Source organism: Camponotus vicinus, unplaced genomic scaffold (genome assembly GCF_025532165.1).
Source record: "Camponotus vicinus isolate PSW18456_S1 unplaced genomic scaffold, iyCamVici1.0 SCAF_13, whole genome shotgun sequence".
Taxonomy (NCBI): domain Eukaryota; kingdom Metazoa; phylum Arthropoda; class Insecta; order Hymenoptera; family Formicidae; genus Camponotus; species Camponotus vicinus.
Window position 1 is genome coordinate 14,646,994 of NW_028141949.1, and position 17,919 is coordinate 14,664,912.

At 39.1% G+C, this 17,919-nt stretch overlaps 2 protein-coding genes and 1 long non-coding RNA gene across 9 annotated transcripts; 1 reads left to right on the top strand and 2 right to left on the bottom strand.

The window, feature by feature from the left end:
- Positions 1 to 16: 16 nt before the first annotated feature.
- LOC145964349 (transcription factor E2F5) lies at positions 17 to 14,212 on the bottom strand. 6 transcript variants are annotated; one of them, XM_083086996.1, is made up of 8 exons: positions 13,653 to 14,212; positions 7,639 to 7,736; positions 7,383 to 7,540; positions 7,080 to 7,218; positions 6,778 to 6,991; positions 6,406 to 6,679; positions 5,856 to 6,216; positions 17 to 3,831 (listed from the first exon to the last, which is right to left on the bottom strand). In XM_083086996.1, the coding sequence occupies exons 2-8, from the start codon at positions 7,715 to 7,717 to the stop codon at positions 3,704 to 3,706; spliced, it is 1,353 nt and encodes a 450-aa protein (XP_082943122.1). In that variant the 5' UTR covers positions 7,718 to 7,736; positions 13,653 to 14,212; the 3' UTR covers positions 17 to 3,703. The 6 variants fall into 6 exon arrangements, with proteins under 6 accessions (XP_082943122.1, XP_082943123.1, XP_082943121.1 ...); XM_083086997.1 differs by lacking the exon at positions 13,653 to 14,212 and adding an exon at positions 12,966 to 13,145; XM_083086995.1 differs by lacking the exon at positions 13,653 to 14,212 and adding an exon at positions 12,110 to 13,144.
- On the top strand, positions 10,727 to 17,394 carry LOC145964352 (uncharacterized). 2 transcript variants are annotated; one of them, XR_014436434.1, is made up of 3 exons: positions 10,727 to 10,992; positions 11,101 to 11,360; positions 16,754 to 17,394. It is a non-coding gene; the product is annotated as an uncharacterized LOC145964352 (long non-coding RNA). The 2 variants fall into 2 exon arrangements; XR_014436433.1 differs by having other exon boundaries at positions 10,727 to 11,360.
- Positions 15,022 to 17,527, bottom strand: Archease (protein archease). Its single transcript, XM_083087000.1, has 4 exons — positions 17,394 to 17,527; positions 17,173 to 17,197; positions 16,768 to 16,972; positions 15,022 to 16,379 (listed from the first exon to the last, which is right to left on the bottom strand). The coding sequence occupies exons 1-4, from the start codon at positions 17,443 to 17,445 to the stop codon at positions 16,194 to 16,196; spliced, it is 468 nt and encodes a 155-aa protein (XP_082943126.1). The 5' UTR covers positions 17,446 to 17,527; the 3' UTR covers positions 15,022 to 16,193.
- Between the last annotated feature and the right edge of the window lie 392 nt (positions 17,528 to 17,919).

Here is a 17,919-nt window from a genome sequence, read left to right on the forward strand (position 1 = left end):
CATATTTTCCTCTAGATACGATGTTACATAAGATTATATTTTGCCACTTTCTCTTCTGCAGTGTTCTCTCAGCAGGCTGGACCCACTTTTTAAAATGTGACAAAATGCTTGTCGTAATAATACATTATTCGATTCCTCTTTCACTTTTTATTTTACGATTTCGTCCTTACGATGCTCGATCGGTTTACTTAATTAGCGTTTGCCATCGATCCTAAACAGTCTCTCAAATATATAACAATCGAAAGAAGGCGCATACATAAACGCGCTGTCACAAAATTTATAAACTACTCACGATAGCCAACTAATGATCCTTCTCTCTCCCGCTCTTTTTCTTTTCTTTTTTCTTTTTTTTTCTATCAATAATAATAAAAACAGAACCAGTTAAAAATGATATCGAATCAATCATCGCGATCTATCAACAGAAAATAATATCTCTTTCTCTCGCGCGTGTCTTTTTACTGGCACCTTTAAATATAGATTATGAAAAGGTCCTGCGCTTCGAGACGGCAAGTCTTGTTCTTGAATATCCGAAAAAAAGGAAACGTTGTTCTGACAGGCTGCTAGAAAATGTAGATTCACGAATGCCTCAAGTTAAAAATCATACAATGTATATATATGCCATCTTTTTCGCGACGAGATACTCTAAAACAGGAATCGCTGCGAAATCCGAAGGCGTGACTCCCACTCCCTTTTATTCGCTTATAAACGTAATTTCGTACAAGGAAAAATACTACTATAACTGATTAAATATAAACTTGACAGGTTTCCCTTAATCCTGTAAATACATTGTCCCCGAAAGCAATTGCGAATTCATTAACAGAATTGCAGCTGACCCCAGATATTCGCTACAAAAATAGAGAATGTTTTAAATATACTTTTGCATTTTTGAAAATATCCTTCGTGTCTTTTTTTCCAGCCATAATTGTCCGCGTTGTCCCGCATTCGGATCTCGCGACGTCCCGTAAATATTTCAGGTAGAAAATATCGCAACTTCTCACTGTGTGTGGTATATTCAAAAGACCGAAATCCTTCATTTAACATTCATTTCGACGATATCATACACACACACACATACACACAAATACATTCTCTCTTTCTCTCTCTCTCTCTTCTTTTCCACTCTCGTTTTCATATTTAATGCACTCATACGCTTTGCTCTTCTATTCAAGTTCTCATTGCCTTTTCGTGGCGTACGAAAAAAAAGCGCTTGACGCCGGTTAATTGGAAAACGAAAACAAGAGTAATATAATTTTTCCCGGCTGTCGTGAATGGGAGCACAGCGAACATTGTGCAAAGTAACAATCTGTGTCTATCATTGTGATATTAATTAAATTGAAGCCTCTCTCAAATAGGCTTTTGCAGATATCTGTGAAACACAATATTATTTTAAATTTAGATCGAGATATTTTTTCTTTTTTTTTTTTTCAAAAGATAATCTAATTCGAGATGCATAAAATATATTCACGAGTCTTAAGATATTAATCTTGAATTATGTACAAGATTGTGTATGTATGCTACATATTCGATTAATTAATTTTAATTTAATTTATTTATTGATTTAAATGTAACCGGAATAATTTTAAATCTTTCCAACATGCATTCAAGTTTGTTATCCTGCACAATGTTTGTTCATCGTAAATTTAAATACGTATTACATGTACGTATATCTATATAAATGAAATTCTATATTTCATATATAAACTAATATTTTGTTTCGGTTTATGATTTAATAATAATTAATAATATTAATATATTAAAAATAAGTGTGATTCGTATTTTTACGATAATTACATGTAATAAGATGTTTGCAGCATCTGTCCATTTCTGCGTGTGTGTGAGAGAGAATCATTACGTTCTTACATATAATATATATGTATACGCATATGTGTGTCTATGAGCTTACATAATTATGTTTGTAAAGTATTTACAATTGCAGAAGGGTATGATCGTTATTTTGTAGGCACTATGGCTTTGGACGTACACTAAGTTGTACGTTAGAGTACATCCTTAAGGGAGACTTCCAGACGAGACAATTTTCCCAGTGTATTCTTGAGCTCTCGAGAAACAAGAAGATATATATTTCTACGCGAATCTCGCTCAACAGAACTAAATTCCAGAACCGCGTTTTTCTCGACAAGATTCAAGTGTTCACCGGTAAGAGAAACTTTTTCTCTCCTTTTCTCTTTCTCTCTCTCTCTCTCTCTTTTTGAAAATCCCCATAATCAGTTCCAGAATGATACTGATGTGTCCTGAATGTGGATCTTAGACGATAATCGTTACAAAATCGGAATTAAATACGCATTCGAATATAAACGATATAGCCTAAGATCTTCCATTTTTTTTTAGACTCTCATATTACATTTCCAGTTTATCTTCATTCTTTGCCATATATCGATGAAAAGAAACTAATTAGCATGTGACCTTTCTAATCGACTAATAACATAATCGCTGTAACAATAATCACTGGTCATCGCGTTCCATTCCGCTCCCATCCAATAAAGCAATGTACTTTAAACGGGAAAACGACTTCAATACTCGTTACGATTGCCAAGAACTCGACCAATTATCAAAGTACGCGGAATAAAAACTACTGTACTGTTGAACAATTTGTCAACGAGGTAATATGCATTCGTCATATGTTACAAAACGTGCATCATCCAGATGACAGTCTTTAATCTTGAATATAATTTAAAAATTCCGTGTCCTAATGACACGAATGGTAAGAAGAGACCGCCATCCGGATAGTCATCTCGTGTATTTTGCTCTTTTTCTCTTCCCGCCCCACTTGAGACTCTTACACTAGAAAAAGCTTGATGGCTCTTGATCCTCTTATTCGTTTCACGGGCAACTAAGTAAAGCAATTAGATCGTTGTCCGACACAGTCTCTCTTCTCTAAATTCCCGAATACATTCTCTCTTTTCTATATCTCTTAGCTCAATTTATAATATTATTACAGATTGCACGAAAAAACGCCTTCGCTCTCTTCAAACGCACCCCTTTCTCTCTGTTCAAAAGTTTTCGCGATCCATTCCGCAAACGCGATCGATGCAGATCATCGATCAAGCCGGAAATACTTGTTAACAATGTCGTGATATGTTTTTCGTGTGCCTCATCCGGTTCGGTTTCTCTGCATCCAGAATTTGCGATCCGAAAAAAAAGCAATTAAAACGACATTCCGAAACGAAAAAAATATGTATATGCGAAGAAAAAATCTCGAGAATATTAAAATATTCCGATGGATCCATAACAACATTGCGTTTTGTAATTTCTCCATGGAACAGATGATGGATCAACTAGTAAAATCGTTCACGGAAACATATAATCTATTCTATATAATTTTTGTATTTATATCTATCATTGGTTTCTTAAGAAGGCGACAATATTTAACAAATTGCATCATGCGTGCGTGCTTAATCATTTCGTTATTGTGCTTGTAAAGTTAACCATACGCATAAAACGTGAATCACTTTTTAGATCAAATAACGTTTGCTCAGCGAAGCAGTAAATAAATAAAAACGACTTTGCATGTTTGCGATTCCTTGCAAAGATCGACGCGCGGAAACAAAAGTGCCAACCACCTATTGTCTAACACGAAGGAGCATTATAAAACTGACAAAGCAGTTTTTCATCCACATTTGAGTAACCAAACTCAGAGTAATAGCCCAAAATAGATAAGAATGCTCTTGCACTAGTGCCGATATTCCTAGAATTTGAAATCGAAGAGATCCGATAGACCCTCCTCGGTGCCTAACGAGAACGAGTAGTCATTTTCAGAGAGAGGCGGCTCCAAACTCAGCAGTTGCTCTCCAAAATCGAGAATCGAATTCAGATCTGTAACAAAAGTGAGAAGGATGATGGACTTGTTGCAAGTCTCTTATTTATTCAAATCCATCAATTTTTTAAATTCCTTTTTCACAAGCAGATTATTGAGATGCATCACTTTTATTTTGCTTAGATTACTTGCAAATAATTAATCGAGAGAATAATTCTGAAAGCTTGCTGATCATCTATAAAAGATTCTACATAAAAGATTTTATATTATGTTTGAAATGCATAGCAAGTATCTTGTATTTTTTGCAATTTGTCATTGTATATGAAGGGTTAAAGAATATAATTGATGCATGTTGTTAGTTTCTAAAATTATATGTTAAGAGCAATTTATCAAAGACGCGTCTACAAGCTTTTATTAAATTAGTTTTAAGAGTAATGAATGCAGCAAAATGTTTCTGTATAACACATTTAGTCATGTCGTAGGAAAATTGCCATTTATAATGTCAAAATGAAATTATTGCAAAATTCGGGTCGATCGTATTGATTTCCAAATTGCATATAAGTTTGCATATAAATTGTGTGTTAAAGACAATTACAAAGACTCTTTGCAAGGAAATCTTTGTCTTACGTTCGTATATTGATCACATGATTGTAATATTACATAAAGTATACAATAAAGACAAGCCAATAGTTAGTGTAAATAAACGTACCTTCGCACGACACGAGCTTTGCTGTTTGAAACCGTTACCTAACTAGAACTCTGCCTGTGATGTGATTTTAATAATTTTAACACACAAGTCACAGCCAGAGCTCCATCAGGGTACGGTCATCATCCATTGGTGAAAAGGTAATATAGAAATATTCAAAAGAAAGGTAATACGAAAATTGTATTAAATTATATGTATTGAAATATCTAATTTTCCTCGTTACCTTTCCTTTGAATAAGATTTAATCAACAGTAAGTATTAAGATTGTAACATGCAGTACGTTCCTTTCAAGTAAAAAAATATTGATTGTGAAAATAATCTTAATAAATAAATTTTAATAATAATCTTAATAAATAATAATAGATCATACATGGTGTTTGTTTCGCGAAACTTTCAATAAAAAAAAGAACGTATAACATGTTGAAAATATATTTTTTGGTAATACAAAGACGAAAATGTTTAGAAGTAGTTTTATTTAAAAAAAAAACAAAAAAAAAATACAGCTATATAACTTACTAGATAAAGCAATTAAACTAAATAAAGCATTAGAAATTTTGTGCAAGTAAAACAAGAAAGAGAATTAGTAAAGAAAAGACGATGTATACAGAATATGCAATAAGAATTAAAAGCACATTTGTTAAAATGTTGATAGGAAAATATATGCATCTTCCTAAATGAACATTGCTCAATTCTTTAATTGCCTGTTATAAAACAATATTATATATATTGTATAGTTGAATAAATTTCTTAATATTTTTAGAAATATGAATATATTTTAAATAGATAAAAAAAAGAGATAAAATAATATATTTATAAAATATATTATTGGATTTTAGAATATTGTTTGATAACACGAAATATTATATAAAGAAATTTATAATTTATAATTTTGTTTACTTTCAATACAAAATTGCATATTTAAATATATAATTTAAATTTTTGTAATTTAACAATATATTGTGTATATAAAATAATAAAATGAAATTTTTAAAAATACACGTATGGGGAAATAATATATTGATAAAATAAAAAATATGAGAGAGAGAGAGAGAGAGAGAGAGAGAGAGAGAGAGATAGAGAGAGAGAGAGAGAATTATAGTTCCCCCGAATAAAAAAATATTAAATACAAATTTATAAAGAGAAAAGTGTAGGGAATATAAGGGATAGAAACATATAAGCTAATCGATATCTAAAATAGAATTTAATAAAAAAAAAAAAAAAATACTTTTTCCCTATTTTTTATTAATATATAGCTCTCTTTTTAAAATTATTTTAGCAATTGCGCTATTTATAATAAATTAGCTATTTAGAATACAAAGAAAGCTACCCATTCAAGCAAGCTAAATTAATCAATACATTAATTCCTTGCAGTCCTACCTGGAGTACTGATTTGATCCTCTGTTTGGAGTTGGAATTTGCCACCACCCATTGGTCCATAATCGTCAGATTCACATAAGAACGCGTCCTTCATGCCTGTTATATTGGTAACTGTAGTTACAGGGGTACACAGACGAGTATTCATAGAACTCTCATCGGAAGGTACTGATTCGACTCGCACGTCGCTTTCTTTCTTAACCAACAATTCAGGAGACAAACAAGGTATGTCAGACAGTTCTTTTGATTGAGGCACAGTTTGCGTTGTCGCATATCCGGAATAAGGTGACGTTTTAACTGCCGGATCGTCAGGACACAAAAACACTTCTATCTCTCCGTGTTCCGACCTCATGTGTATTTGAAGCTGAAAGTAAATATTGCATGTTTTTTCTTTAAAAGAAATGAAATATATATAAATTTACAATATCAAAAAGAGCATAAAATAAATTAATAATTATATATAATGATATAAAATAATTATATAAATTCTCAACATTAAAAAATAATATAAGATACAATATAAACAATATAAAATACTTTATTCATATTTTACCTTTTGTTGACCAAAGTTATTGATAGGTTGTGGGACATGGAGGGTAGCTTCCGGCGGGGCTTTCACAGCCATAATAGCTTGGTTTTTGTACATTGAAACTGAACGTAAATCGTGATACGTTACATAAGCGTATTGTCTGTCCGCGCAGAGCTCGCGTAGATTCTTATCAGCACCATGGATCAATCGGTCAAGTGTATTCTCTTTAGCTTCCAGATCCGCGACTTCTCTCCTCAGATTGGCGATATCATTTCGATTATTCGGTAACTGACCGCCTCTGTAACAAGTAATTTATGCCACGTGTATAATCTTTGATTTATCGATGTCATCGGCAATAAACGGCAAAACATAATAATATACTAGCAGATAACGTACTTCCACTGGATATTGTTTTTACTTTTCTTCTCTAAGATACCAATGCCCTCTAAAACATTAGTAATGTCGTATATACGACGTTTTTGTACCTCCAACTTCTCTGATGCTACATTCAAGTCGACCACACCATCCTGACTGCTCTCAACTAAGTGGATAAACTTCTTTGTGAGTAAACTCAAAGAGGTATCATATCGTGTCCTTTCTACAGTTTTGGCTGCAATACAACAATCGATCCGTCTTTAAGCGACACGGAAAAGAGAAACGTGAAGAAAAGGTCACGAAAAAATATAAACAAAATTTACTTTTGGTGGGTGTATGACCAGTTAGAGAATTCGAACCGGATCTTCTACGTTTACCTCTGGGAGCTTTGAAGGCAGACTGGCTGGGACCAGTTGTCCCTACCTCCAAATTCAGTCTTCTTTTTACCGCTTGAACTGATATCTATCAAAAAAAAGAAACAAACTGCAACTTTAATCAGTCAACTCTTATGCTAATGCGATACCTTTAAACATATTGCATATTTACATTTACATCAAGATTATTAAAAATAGAAATTTTATCTTGTCACCATTGTAACCATCGTAGCCATTCATTGATCAGTTTACCTCAGTTCTTGGTGGTGGTTGTGTGGGTTTCCTCGTTATTTGGTAACAAGGTGTTTGTCCATATTGATGATCTTGTAAATGAGGGCTCGGTGTTTCTTCCGCCACCTTTTGTGGCTGGACTTCATCCAAGGATCCATCATCCAGAAACTCAGACTTTACTATAAAAAGATATCTGAATGAATTAATCCGAAAGAGGCTAGTGATAAAAAGTAGCAGGAGAAATTTGAATATATAAATTCCGTTACAAGTAACATACACAATTTTGTTTCCACCATATCTGGTGTAACGGGCCTAGCTGGATCCTCCAGGATCACTTGTCTCCTTACTCGAGGCATCTTGGTACAATGATTGTATCTGAAACAATAATACATGTATAAAAAATTTGAAAAACTGTCAAGTTGCAAAGCCAGATTTTCGTGCTCTTTAATATAAATTCCTCAAAATGCAACAAGTGATAAACAATAAGAATCCAGAGGATAACAATAATACGATAGCCTGCAGCTGTACCATCGATATTCCGAGGGATGTTTGAAAGAGACTAAGGTCAAGACGAAAAAAAACGTACATACGTATCACAATAAAATAAAATAAATAAAATTTAACGCGGAGCAAGTTACACGTATAACAAGCTTTCAACGCACTAATCGAACGCAAATCGGCACAAATTGACGCGATTGAACATTCCTGATGGGACACAGCTCTCGGCTAACGCAAATTCCCCTCGACGTGGAACCGACACGTCGGGCAATATTCGAGGAGGCGAGGAGAGAAAAGGACCGGCGCGGACAGACCTATTTCTAAACACGCTCCGCATCTTCGCCCGCTAACCGCTGCTGCTCGCCGCGTGCGTGGAACCCGCCGTCGATGGGTTACACGCGGGTGAGGCGGCGGCGAGTGTCATTTTTAAATCCCAAGGTTCTCTCACGGGGGAGGCAGACGCGCTCGTGTTGACACGAGAAGAGCGACCTCATCCGCGACATCGGAACGACTACGAGTGCTACGTGTATTGTGCGTGCACTGCGAGCAATAGCGGAAATAATATAAGGGCGAGCGCGCCGCGTCAAGTAACTATACGTCGCGCGACGTATTAGCATCTCTCTCTCTGATGGAAGGCGCGTGTGCTTTAAGTCGGACGCGCACGAAAGTCGTAGCCGCGAAAAAAGATTAAGAGGGAATTTAATTTTCGCTCCCTTGTTTTTGAGAAATTTCATAATTAAAGAGATCGTGCTACGTGGTTTTTTTACACCTGAACGATAATTCCGCGAGATCTTGCGAGGGTGAAAAAAATCTTGGCGAACAAGAGATTTCCTTTTGCGGTAGCACTTGAAGAATTTAATTTTCAAAAATGACTCATTAACTTTCTATTGTCCTCGATAAGTAAATAAATAAATAATTGATTCATTTCACTCGCATATTTTGTGAGTGAATAATTTGTGACATTTTTGGAAATCTACAATGAATATCGCACGTTAAATATATATGTAATAATAAATAAATAAAATAGAGCTTACATATGCATTTTCAATAAATTCTACAATTGCAATTTTTAATAAATTTTACAACACAATGCTGGTACATATTTTAAGCATAAAAGAGATTACGCGTTTATATTTGGACAATAATTCCGTGAGATCTTGTGGAAATAAAAAAAGTGAAATAATCGATTTAACAGAGGAATTTCTCTTTTTACAATGATACTTTAAGAATTTGAGTTTCAAAATAGCTTATCAAGCTTTTATTTTGTTCTAGATACAAACAAATAAATAATTGATTCATGTCTCTCACATATTTTGTGAATGAATAATTAATTTGACTTTTTTAAAAATCTACATTGGTGAATATATATCATACATTAAATATGCATATAATAATAAATAAATAAAATAGAATTAATGTTAAATTCTTCAATGTCGCCAATAATAAAATAGAATTTTCACACACATAAGCTCATTTTCAATAAAAAAAATTATGATTTATTTCAATCCTTGATTATTTAATCTCAAAGTTCATTCAGAACAGCTGATCGAATAATTATCTTTTAAAAGGCATGAAGTAACATTATTTCATCATCATTATTATCAAAATATTTATTGACAAGTTTGAAATTGTTGATAAAGAATTGTTGTTAATCAAGATCTGATCAAAATTTTCATTTCCTGCCAATCATGCAATTATATATAATTATTTTTTCAGGTTTACAATAAGAATTTATGTTTAATGTATAGTTTTTAGAATTGAAATTTAAACAATTTTCTACATTTGAACCTTAATTTGTGCGTCAATTAAAGCTATACGCTATTTATTTATTAGACGCTATAAATAAAATGATTATATTATAGATTTTCTTTATATCTGCATCAATAACAGATTAAAATTATCGATAAATTTTGCAAAAAATGTTTACGTGATTTATCAAGTGTACTTTCTTCTACACAAGTTTGAATATAAAAATAACATGCGAGATATATATAATTAATATTAATAATTATTAATTTAAATAGTTTCAATACAAAATTAATTTTAGTTTTTCCCAATGTTTTCTAAACACTTGGCACACGCCTAAAAATGAACCTACGACTGTACCCGAGGAATTTTGAGAGGAAAAAAAGAGCAAAACATTTTAGCACGAGATCGTTCCGGGTGTGGTTTGAAAAGATAGCACAAGGATTGTGCAAGCTCGAAAATATCGTGTACTGTTATATCAGATATACTGTTATTTTAATTTATCAAACTCTCTCGGATTATATACATATCTAAGAAATTTAACTTTCTAGAGATAACAAGGCAACTTTTCATTCGTGCATCATTTTACACACACAATAATAATGTATATTCGGATCTAGTAGTTGTGCGCGCAATTAAAATATTGCTTTAATATTTAATGAGGATACATATTCAATTTCGTTGGCGCAATCCGATTATGACTAGACCGAGAAAAAAGCCTAGGGTCAGAATTACACAAAGAAGAGCGTGTTGGAGCAACCCGAGATCCTTCAGCCGAATCCACATGAGCGGGAGTTGTCGGAATCTCTCTAGGCAAGCGAGGCATTGCGATTCGCGTTTCGAAGGTTGGGAGCAATGCACGATGTAGAGTCGCATTGATTGGTCGACCGTTTCATCTCTAGGATAAATCGCGGTACGAAAATCGAACAAATTTCGTGGAGCAGCAAACTGGGAGGATCGATTGACGCGATTGTCAAACTGACAAGACGATCAGCTTGTTCACATTGAACACTTTTTTTATCCTGTCGCGAAAAATGAGACAGCTCGATCGCGCTCTTGTCCGTCATTGGTCGTCACGAAAGAGATGGTCCGCGGTCAGCTGTGCGTCTGACAGTTGGCAGAATCGACGTACACGTCGGGAATGTAAACCGTCCTTGTCGACAGACGCGAACTACTTACTCCGAAAGAGAAGTCTGTATATATTTTCTACATTTTTCTTTTACTAATAATTGCTAGCGGTCGACTGCGTCTTTAGTATGTCAGGGAAACGTCACAGAAGGAGAACGTGCGCTTTACGAGAGTGCAAACGTGACATGTCTCGTGTCCATGAGACTCAGGCAACCAGATGCGATGACAGAGAGCCCCCCTCTCTCTCTCTCTCTCTTTTGTCAGTTCTTTTATTTCACTCTTCCGCTCTCGAAGCAGAATCTTAAATCATTTGCCGCGATATCGCTTCCCTTTAACGCTATCTAATTTCATTCTCTGCCTTTTTCAGCTGATTTCAACGATGAGACAACGGGAGACTAGCTTCCCCCCTCCCCCGCCTTAGCCGTCATAACCTCTAGTGAAAAACGCGGGTGGTGTCGGCAATCATGCGTCCTAGGCCAATCAGCTGTTGAAGGCCACACACGTGCGTGGCTCTGACGTTTTCGCGTCATCGATTGTCAGAATTGTCGATTACGTCTCCCAAGAGGTCGGATCGAAAGGAGGCAAAGGAGAGCTCACGTGTCCTACAACCATTGACGAAACTGTCAAGTACGTTTCCAGATTGGCGCGACTATTCCTTTTCCGCGCGAAATCAATGTTTACACGATCTTCGTCCCGGCGAATCGAGAGCCGGCGTTCGCGGAATCGCTATCTACAATAGTATCCTGTACCGTAACGAGAATCGAAATATCGCAGCTTTCGCGACACGCGCTCTCCTCTCGTTCGGGCGAGCGAAGTGCGTATATCCGTGCGACACATACGGAGGATGGAGTATGCACGCGTACACACGCACACGAGTGCCGGCTCGAGCGCGGCCGGGAGGTACGCGTCACACACGCACACACCATTCACACATGACGTACACAAGCGCGCACATCATGCAACATCGCGGCCGACTCGTTTAAAGAGCCAAGACGGTGCCGACTACGAGAGGGATCCTTAGTAAGGCGCGCTACCGGCACGTTAGAGAGAAACCAGGGATGCTCTCCGAGGAGAGAGAGACGCCTCTCTAACCAACAGTCGAGAGGAAACGATGCTTTCCGTCGACGAGCAGGAGCAACGAGGGTTCGCATGAGCACTCTGACCGTGTGCTGACCTGTTTGCGAGAAAGCGAGAAAGTCAAAATGCGAAGTGTGTAGACGACGATGCGCGTTTCGATCGAGCGAAAAAAAGGGAGACGGAAGTCGGCGCCGGAGCGAAAAGATACGCTCCCGCGTCCCTCCCTCCCTCCCTCTCTCTCTCTCTCTCTCGCGCGCGCGTTTCCTCTCTCTCTTTTTTTTCTCTCTTTTTCTACTTACTTGGCTGCTTTGCAAACGTGTGCGCCGCACAGTATTTTGAGACGGAGACCCGCGCTCTCTTCCGGGAGGAGAATCAGCAGGCCAGCACACGGCGCGTATCACAGGACCGCGAGAAGCCGAGCATCTCCCTCTCTGGTCCTGGCACTCTCGAAAATCGCGGCGAAGGACAAAATTATCGAGTACGGTAGACGGAAAGAAAGGAAAAGCCGCCCCTTGCTCGTCGAGAGAGGCCGCGATTACGTCGAGAGACGTATCTCGGATCTAGAGCGAGCGACCCGCTTCCCTTCGACCTCGTCGTCGTTGTCGTCCTCGTCACCGTCGCGTTACAATCGTTTACATATCGTCGTACTCCTTCCTCCCTTTCTCTCCGCGGGTGTCTCTCCTCTCTCTCTCTCTCTCTCTCGAACGGCCTGGCCGTCTCTCCGCGCTGCTAGAGCACGGTGTCCATTTTCTGCGCGCGGTTCGATGCCGGATTACGCTACGCAGGTACAGCTAGCCAGGAGACGCCGCCAGGCTTCTCGCGATCCGTCCTCGTCGTTGTGTTTTTATTCTCTCTATCTCTCTCTCTCTTTCTCTTGTCGCGATCCCGAGAGATACGCGGGCTCTCGGCGCGGCCACCGCGCTCGGTATCGGGTCCCGGGTGCGCCGACGTGTTTCGATCTGCTCCTGGCGATGAATCCGAGAACGCGGCGTGGCGCGCCCGCTCTCCGGGGCCTCTACAGCGAGCCCCGCCTCGGCATGTTCGGCCACTTGGGCGCCCTCGGGGCCGACCGGGAGGGCCGGCGACGAGCGGAGACGAGAGACCGACACTCTCGGGGTTATTATTTCTCGGAATGTCGCGCGCACGCATACACACCACGAGGCCGGCTCGTGCGGATCCGAGCGAATCGGTCGGATCGGTCGGCTCTCCCTCGCCTCTCTCTCGAACCGAACGTGTACGGACGAGGCCCGGGCTCGGTGGCGCGCTGGCACGACTGGCCGGTTCAGGCTACGAGAAACGGATAATGTGTGCCGCGTGCGCCGGTGCTGGCAATGCCAGGAGGAAGAGAGAGAGAGAGTCAGCAGACGAACAACTAGCCGCGTGTCCGTGCGTATACGCGAATGTCTGGGGGAGGGAAACGGGGGGGGGACAAGGGGGGGGGGCCTTCGCTCTCGCGCGAGCCGCCACCAGCTGTGTCTGTGTCTCACACGACAGATCGCGTACGCGCCGGCGACGCGTGTATTATATGCAGCCGCGGAAAAAGCGTGGACGCGCGAGAGTGTGTCGGCTACGCATGCGCCCTCGAGCTGACGAACGTACGAGGGGAACGCGCGATTGTCGGTGGTGGTGAGTGAACACGACGACGATGTCGCGGTGGTGTTGGTGCGAAGCTTTCTCGCGATTACGTCGAGGGGAAATGAATATATTTCCCTCTTCTCTCTCTCTCTCTCTCTCTATCTCTCTTCGATTACAGATAATCCTATACTCGAGCCCCTCCCGCAGGACTCGATGGAGCGACCTATACGTGCATACACACCTTGTGGTAAAGAGCGAGAGACTTACCGGAGATAGCGCGTCTTTTTTTAGTCTCTCATAATGCCATTCGCGGCATCGATTCAGACGGGTCTGAAGGCACTTTCACAAGTCTCGCGTCGTGTCCGCGACGAGCCGCGTCGCTCCCTCGCCGCCCTTCATAGGAACGCCACGCCGCAGTCGGGACGGCCGGGAGCCTCCGTCGATCGTCCGCGAGCGGTGCCGGCGTGTCCGTGTGAGACGCGCGCGAGCGACAATGAGCCGGTGCGTACCGGCCATCTGCCGGTCGCGCGCGACAGCTGAAAATACGCGCGCCAAAACCGTCGTCTCCTCCTCGCCTCCGCCAGAGACCCGGTGTCCCGGTGGGCGCGCTCGAGAGGCCCGTTTCCCGGACGGCGTCGATCACGTCCGCTCGCGTCCACCTACGTCGAACCTTTCGCGAGGCAATGTTTTGACAATCGCTCCTCGTCGATTATTATTACGAGCGCGTCCCGCGGGATCCTGGTCGCTCGAGCCTCCCCGGGACGACGGTTCCCATCGTCGAGGTTCGCCGATGGTCGATCCCTGGGTGGCCGCCGTCCTCGTTTACGCCCCCGTTGAGTTTACCCGCCAAAAGTCGACGAGACTCCTCCTCTTCCGCTCTCCTCTATCGCGAGAGAACGAACGACGTACTCCGCGGATGCTTCCCGTTCCCCGTCGACGACGTTGACAGGATGCGGCGTGACCCGGTTTTACGCACTCTCGCCACTCTTGCACGCACTCCCGCGTACTTTCCGGAACGCACTATTAACATACCGGTCAGCCATGCTCGGGGGTGTTGGCGAACAAAGTCTGAATGTCTCTCTCTTTCTGTCTTTCTTTTCCCCCTTACCCCTCTCTCTCTCTCTCTGTTTTTCCGCTTTGACGATATCGGGTCCCTTTAATTCGGGCCTCGCAATCTCGACGGGATCGGAGGGACAGCAGGACAACACGTTACGTAGCTCATTCGCGAATTATGCAATTTAGTGACGTATTAATGCGCCGACGACGATCCCACCGTACGTATCGTACGCACGCTTTCGATCCTGCCGGACACTGATGTCCCCCCCGTTTCTTGCCTGCTGTTGCCCGAAACTAAGCGTACGATCGTCCCTTCCTCTACGAATGGAGGGGTAATCGGCTGCAGGGACGGAAGTGAGCGGGGCCCCCGTGAAGCGGGAATAAAATTGTCGCCGGTAGAAAAAGTCGTGGACTTTCATCTCGATTAACTTGTTGACAATCTCATTTTCTCGTGTTCAGCAATATCTTGCGCTAAGAATAAATTGTATAAAACGATTTCCTTAGAAAGAATATCTCTTACAGGAAGGATACGCTTCTTGGAAAATATGGTTTTTTATAAATAAGATATTTTCTTCAGAGATTGGGATGTTAAAAGAATATCTTAATTTTTTTAATTATCTTATAAGATATTTGTACAAAATGTTGTGGACCTAAATATATGATACATAATAGAGTATACAATTAAATACTATACCGAATATTTACTTAAACAAAGACACATTCGTGTAAAATTCGTGTAGTAAAAATAAATCTAAATGACATTAAAGTTATTATGTCTTCTTATAATGTCAAGTTCAACAACAAACAAAATACAATTTAATATTCGAAATTAATTAAAATTTCGTATTATATATTACATTTTTAACGGAGGTATAATTGTATACACATATTTGCGCGAAGCAAATAATCGGAGAAATGTATTGGAAATAATTTAATAAGATTAGACATATTAAATATAATATTAAAATATTAGTTTTGTCGGTTATCATTATCAAAAAATACTTTATGATATAAGTATATATCAAATATACATATTAAATTGAATATAATAGAACTCCTTTATTGTGTAATTATCAAATTTTAATTATTCCTCTAAAATGTAGTACGTGAAATTAATTTATATCTTATGTCTTTTTTATTAGCGTTTTAAATAATTAACGAAACAGGATTCCAGTTTACAGAAAGACAACAATTCCAGAATAGAAGAACCCAAAATAAAAGAGTTCTATTTGTGTTGATCATATTTCATAAACTATTAGCTCGTTACAATGTTAATAAATTAATAACAAGCATGGTAAAAAATTAGTAATAATAATACAAATAAATAAGATATAATCCACATAATGGTAAAAAAATTCACACAATGATAAAAACTATCGCAATAAAACGCATTGGATATTTTTATCGAAAATGGACATATCTTTAAACTTCAACATTCAATCGCGTTCCCTCGGGTATCTACGACATTGGTACAGACCTGAATCAAGTAAAGCCAAGAAGAAGGGGACCCGGTGCTTTCTTCGTAACGTATTTATTTGAACTCTACGGAGCAGATACAAAAGGATCGTATCCTATGTAGGGGAGGCGTACGGTCTCCCTTCTCGCCCTTCGGTAACCTCCCTCTATTTTTCCCTCCAACCCTCCCTTTTGGCCAGTCATCTCAACTTGTTTTTTAGAGCGTTGTCCAGTACTCGGTTAGAGAACGTCGAGAAACGTAAGGTAAGACGATCGAGGGTGTTCTCTCGATTACAATCATATGTCGACGATGACAAAGACCTCAGGTCGCTCCACCTGCGGACGATCGTAAATCTGCATCGCGGAATATGTAATGGCCTTTACCTCGGCGCCTTGCGTGTGTTTGCCGATCGTGAACTCCTCGCCGTACGCGGTGGCTTTGATTTTCAAGTCCTGCTCGTCGAATTCAGTAATCTTGACTTTCTGATGACAGACACACATTTTCATCGAACGCGAACAGGCGATTCTTTTGCCATTTTAAATTTAATAAATATTCGAATATAATTATTATTTGAATAATAGTCACTATACCTGGAATATTTTATTTAACTGAATTTTAATATTAAATAGCAATATAATCCAAGCGTGAGAATAGAAAGATGTTTCGAAATTTTTAATAAACAATCAAAGATACTCATCACCTTGAAATATAAATTTTCCTCTTTATATCGCTAATATGTATTTTTAATATTTTATTATTTCGAATTAAATGTCATACACTATTAACGTATTGGAATATGATAGAGATTGTGTATAAATATATATGTAAATTTATTTATTTAATAATTTTTTGACAGCAAAAAGATCATACCTTTGCGACAATGCATGGCTCGGCGCTGAACATGAAAAGCAGCTCGTCGAGGAAGTGGAAGAGCAGACTCTCGAGATCGTGTCCCTCGGCCTCCACGTGGTGCACCTGTGCGACCTCCACGCGCCTCAGATCTGTCATGTAGCCGAACATGGCCATCGCGCACTGCTCGAAAGCTTCCTTCATGGTATCGCCCCATGCGTGCAATCTACGGTGCAGTCGCATATCTTAGTTCGATCTCGCAAATACTTTTTATTTTTTAAAAGCGATAGATTCTACGATATCTATATAAGATATGTCTTCACACGTCCGGCTATTCGCGCGGTTTTAGGTTAGCCGCGTGATGTAACCTCAAAAGAGAGTCCACCGACTCCGGCGAAGAGTAAGATAAGTAATAATAATACTTACTGTACGTCCGCGGTATGATCGAGATCTGAAACGGAAAATTTCTCGGTGAGCATTTTTCAAAATCAAAGCCCGAAAGAAATACTTTTCTCAATTCATGAATATATATATCGCGTAAGCCGCGTTAGGCGAGGTTAGATTTCGAGTCAATCGTGTAAAAGCGTGTATTTTTACTTCGACGGATGAGAATGTATTATTGAAAAATAAACGTAATGAATACTTGCATTCGTATTTGATGGGCGGTATCTCGAGATCCTTATCCACCAGTTCCTCCATTGTCGCGCACAGCTGATTCTCCACGTGAGTAAAGCGATCAGCTGATTCACTGACGGGTTCAATCAACGGCAGCGTAGTTAAGCGTAGGTGAGTTCAAGTCGATCAGATGGCGCTACTTATAAGCGAATCATTTCGCGTACTTACCGACCAAAACTAGAAGGTTGCATCACAATAAGATTGGATAATACTGATAATACCGACAGCTTGCGGAAGTATATGAATCGCGCCGGACTAGGACAAAAACAATATGATCATCGACAGATGCATCCAATAGTTTAAATTTCTTCTGAGAGAAAAGATTTAATTAATACTCAAATATTTTAATTTAGTAACATTTAATTCAATATTTTAATTAGAATATTAATATTAAAATATTTCAATATATAAATACAGTACAATGATATACGATATAAACATTAGTAAACGATATTAAAATAATTAAAATGAGATAAAAAATTTTGCATTGTATTAATT

Bases quoted from the DNA above. Each gene is read 5' to 3' on its own strand.
- LOC145964349 (XM_083086994.1), bottom strand. From the start codon at position 8,196: ATGCGGAGCGTGTTTAGAAATAG. The intron at 7,541-7,638 runs GTATGTTACTTG...ATCTTTTTATAG, and splicing joins TATGGTGGAAACAAAATTGT to TAAAGTCTGAGTTTCTGGAT. The intron at 7,219-7,382 runs GTAAACTGATCA...TTTTTTTGATAG, and splicing joins AACCACCACCAAGAACTGAG to ATATCAGTTCAAGCGGTAAA.
- Archease (XM_083087000.1), bottom strand. From the start codon at position 17,445: ATGGAGGAACTGGTGGATAAGGATCTCGAGATACCGCCCATCAAATAC. The intron at 17,198-17,393 runs GCAAGTATTCAT...TTTCCGTTTCAG, and splicing joins ACCGCCCATCAAATACGAAT to ATCTCGATCATACCGCGGAC. The intron at 16,973-17,172 runs GTAAGTATTATT...ACTGCACCGTAG, and splicing joins GATCATACCGCGGACGTACA to ATTGCACGCATGGGGCGATA.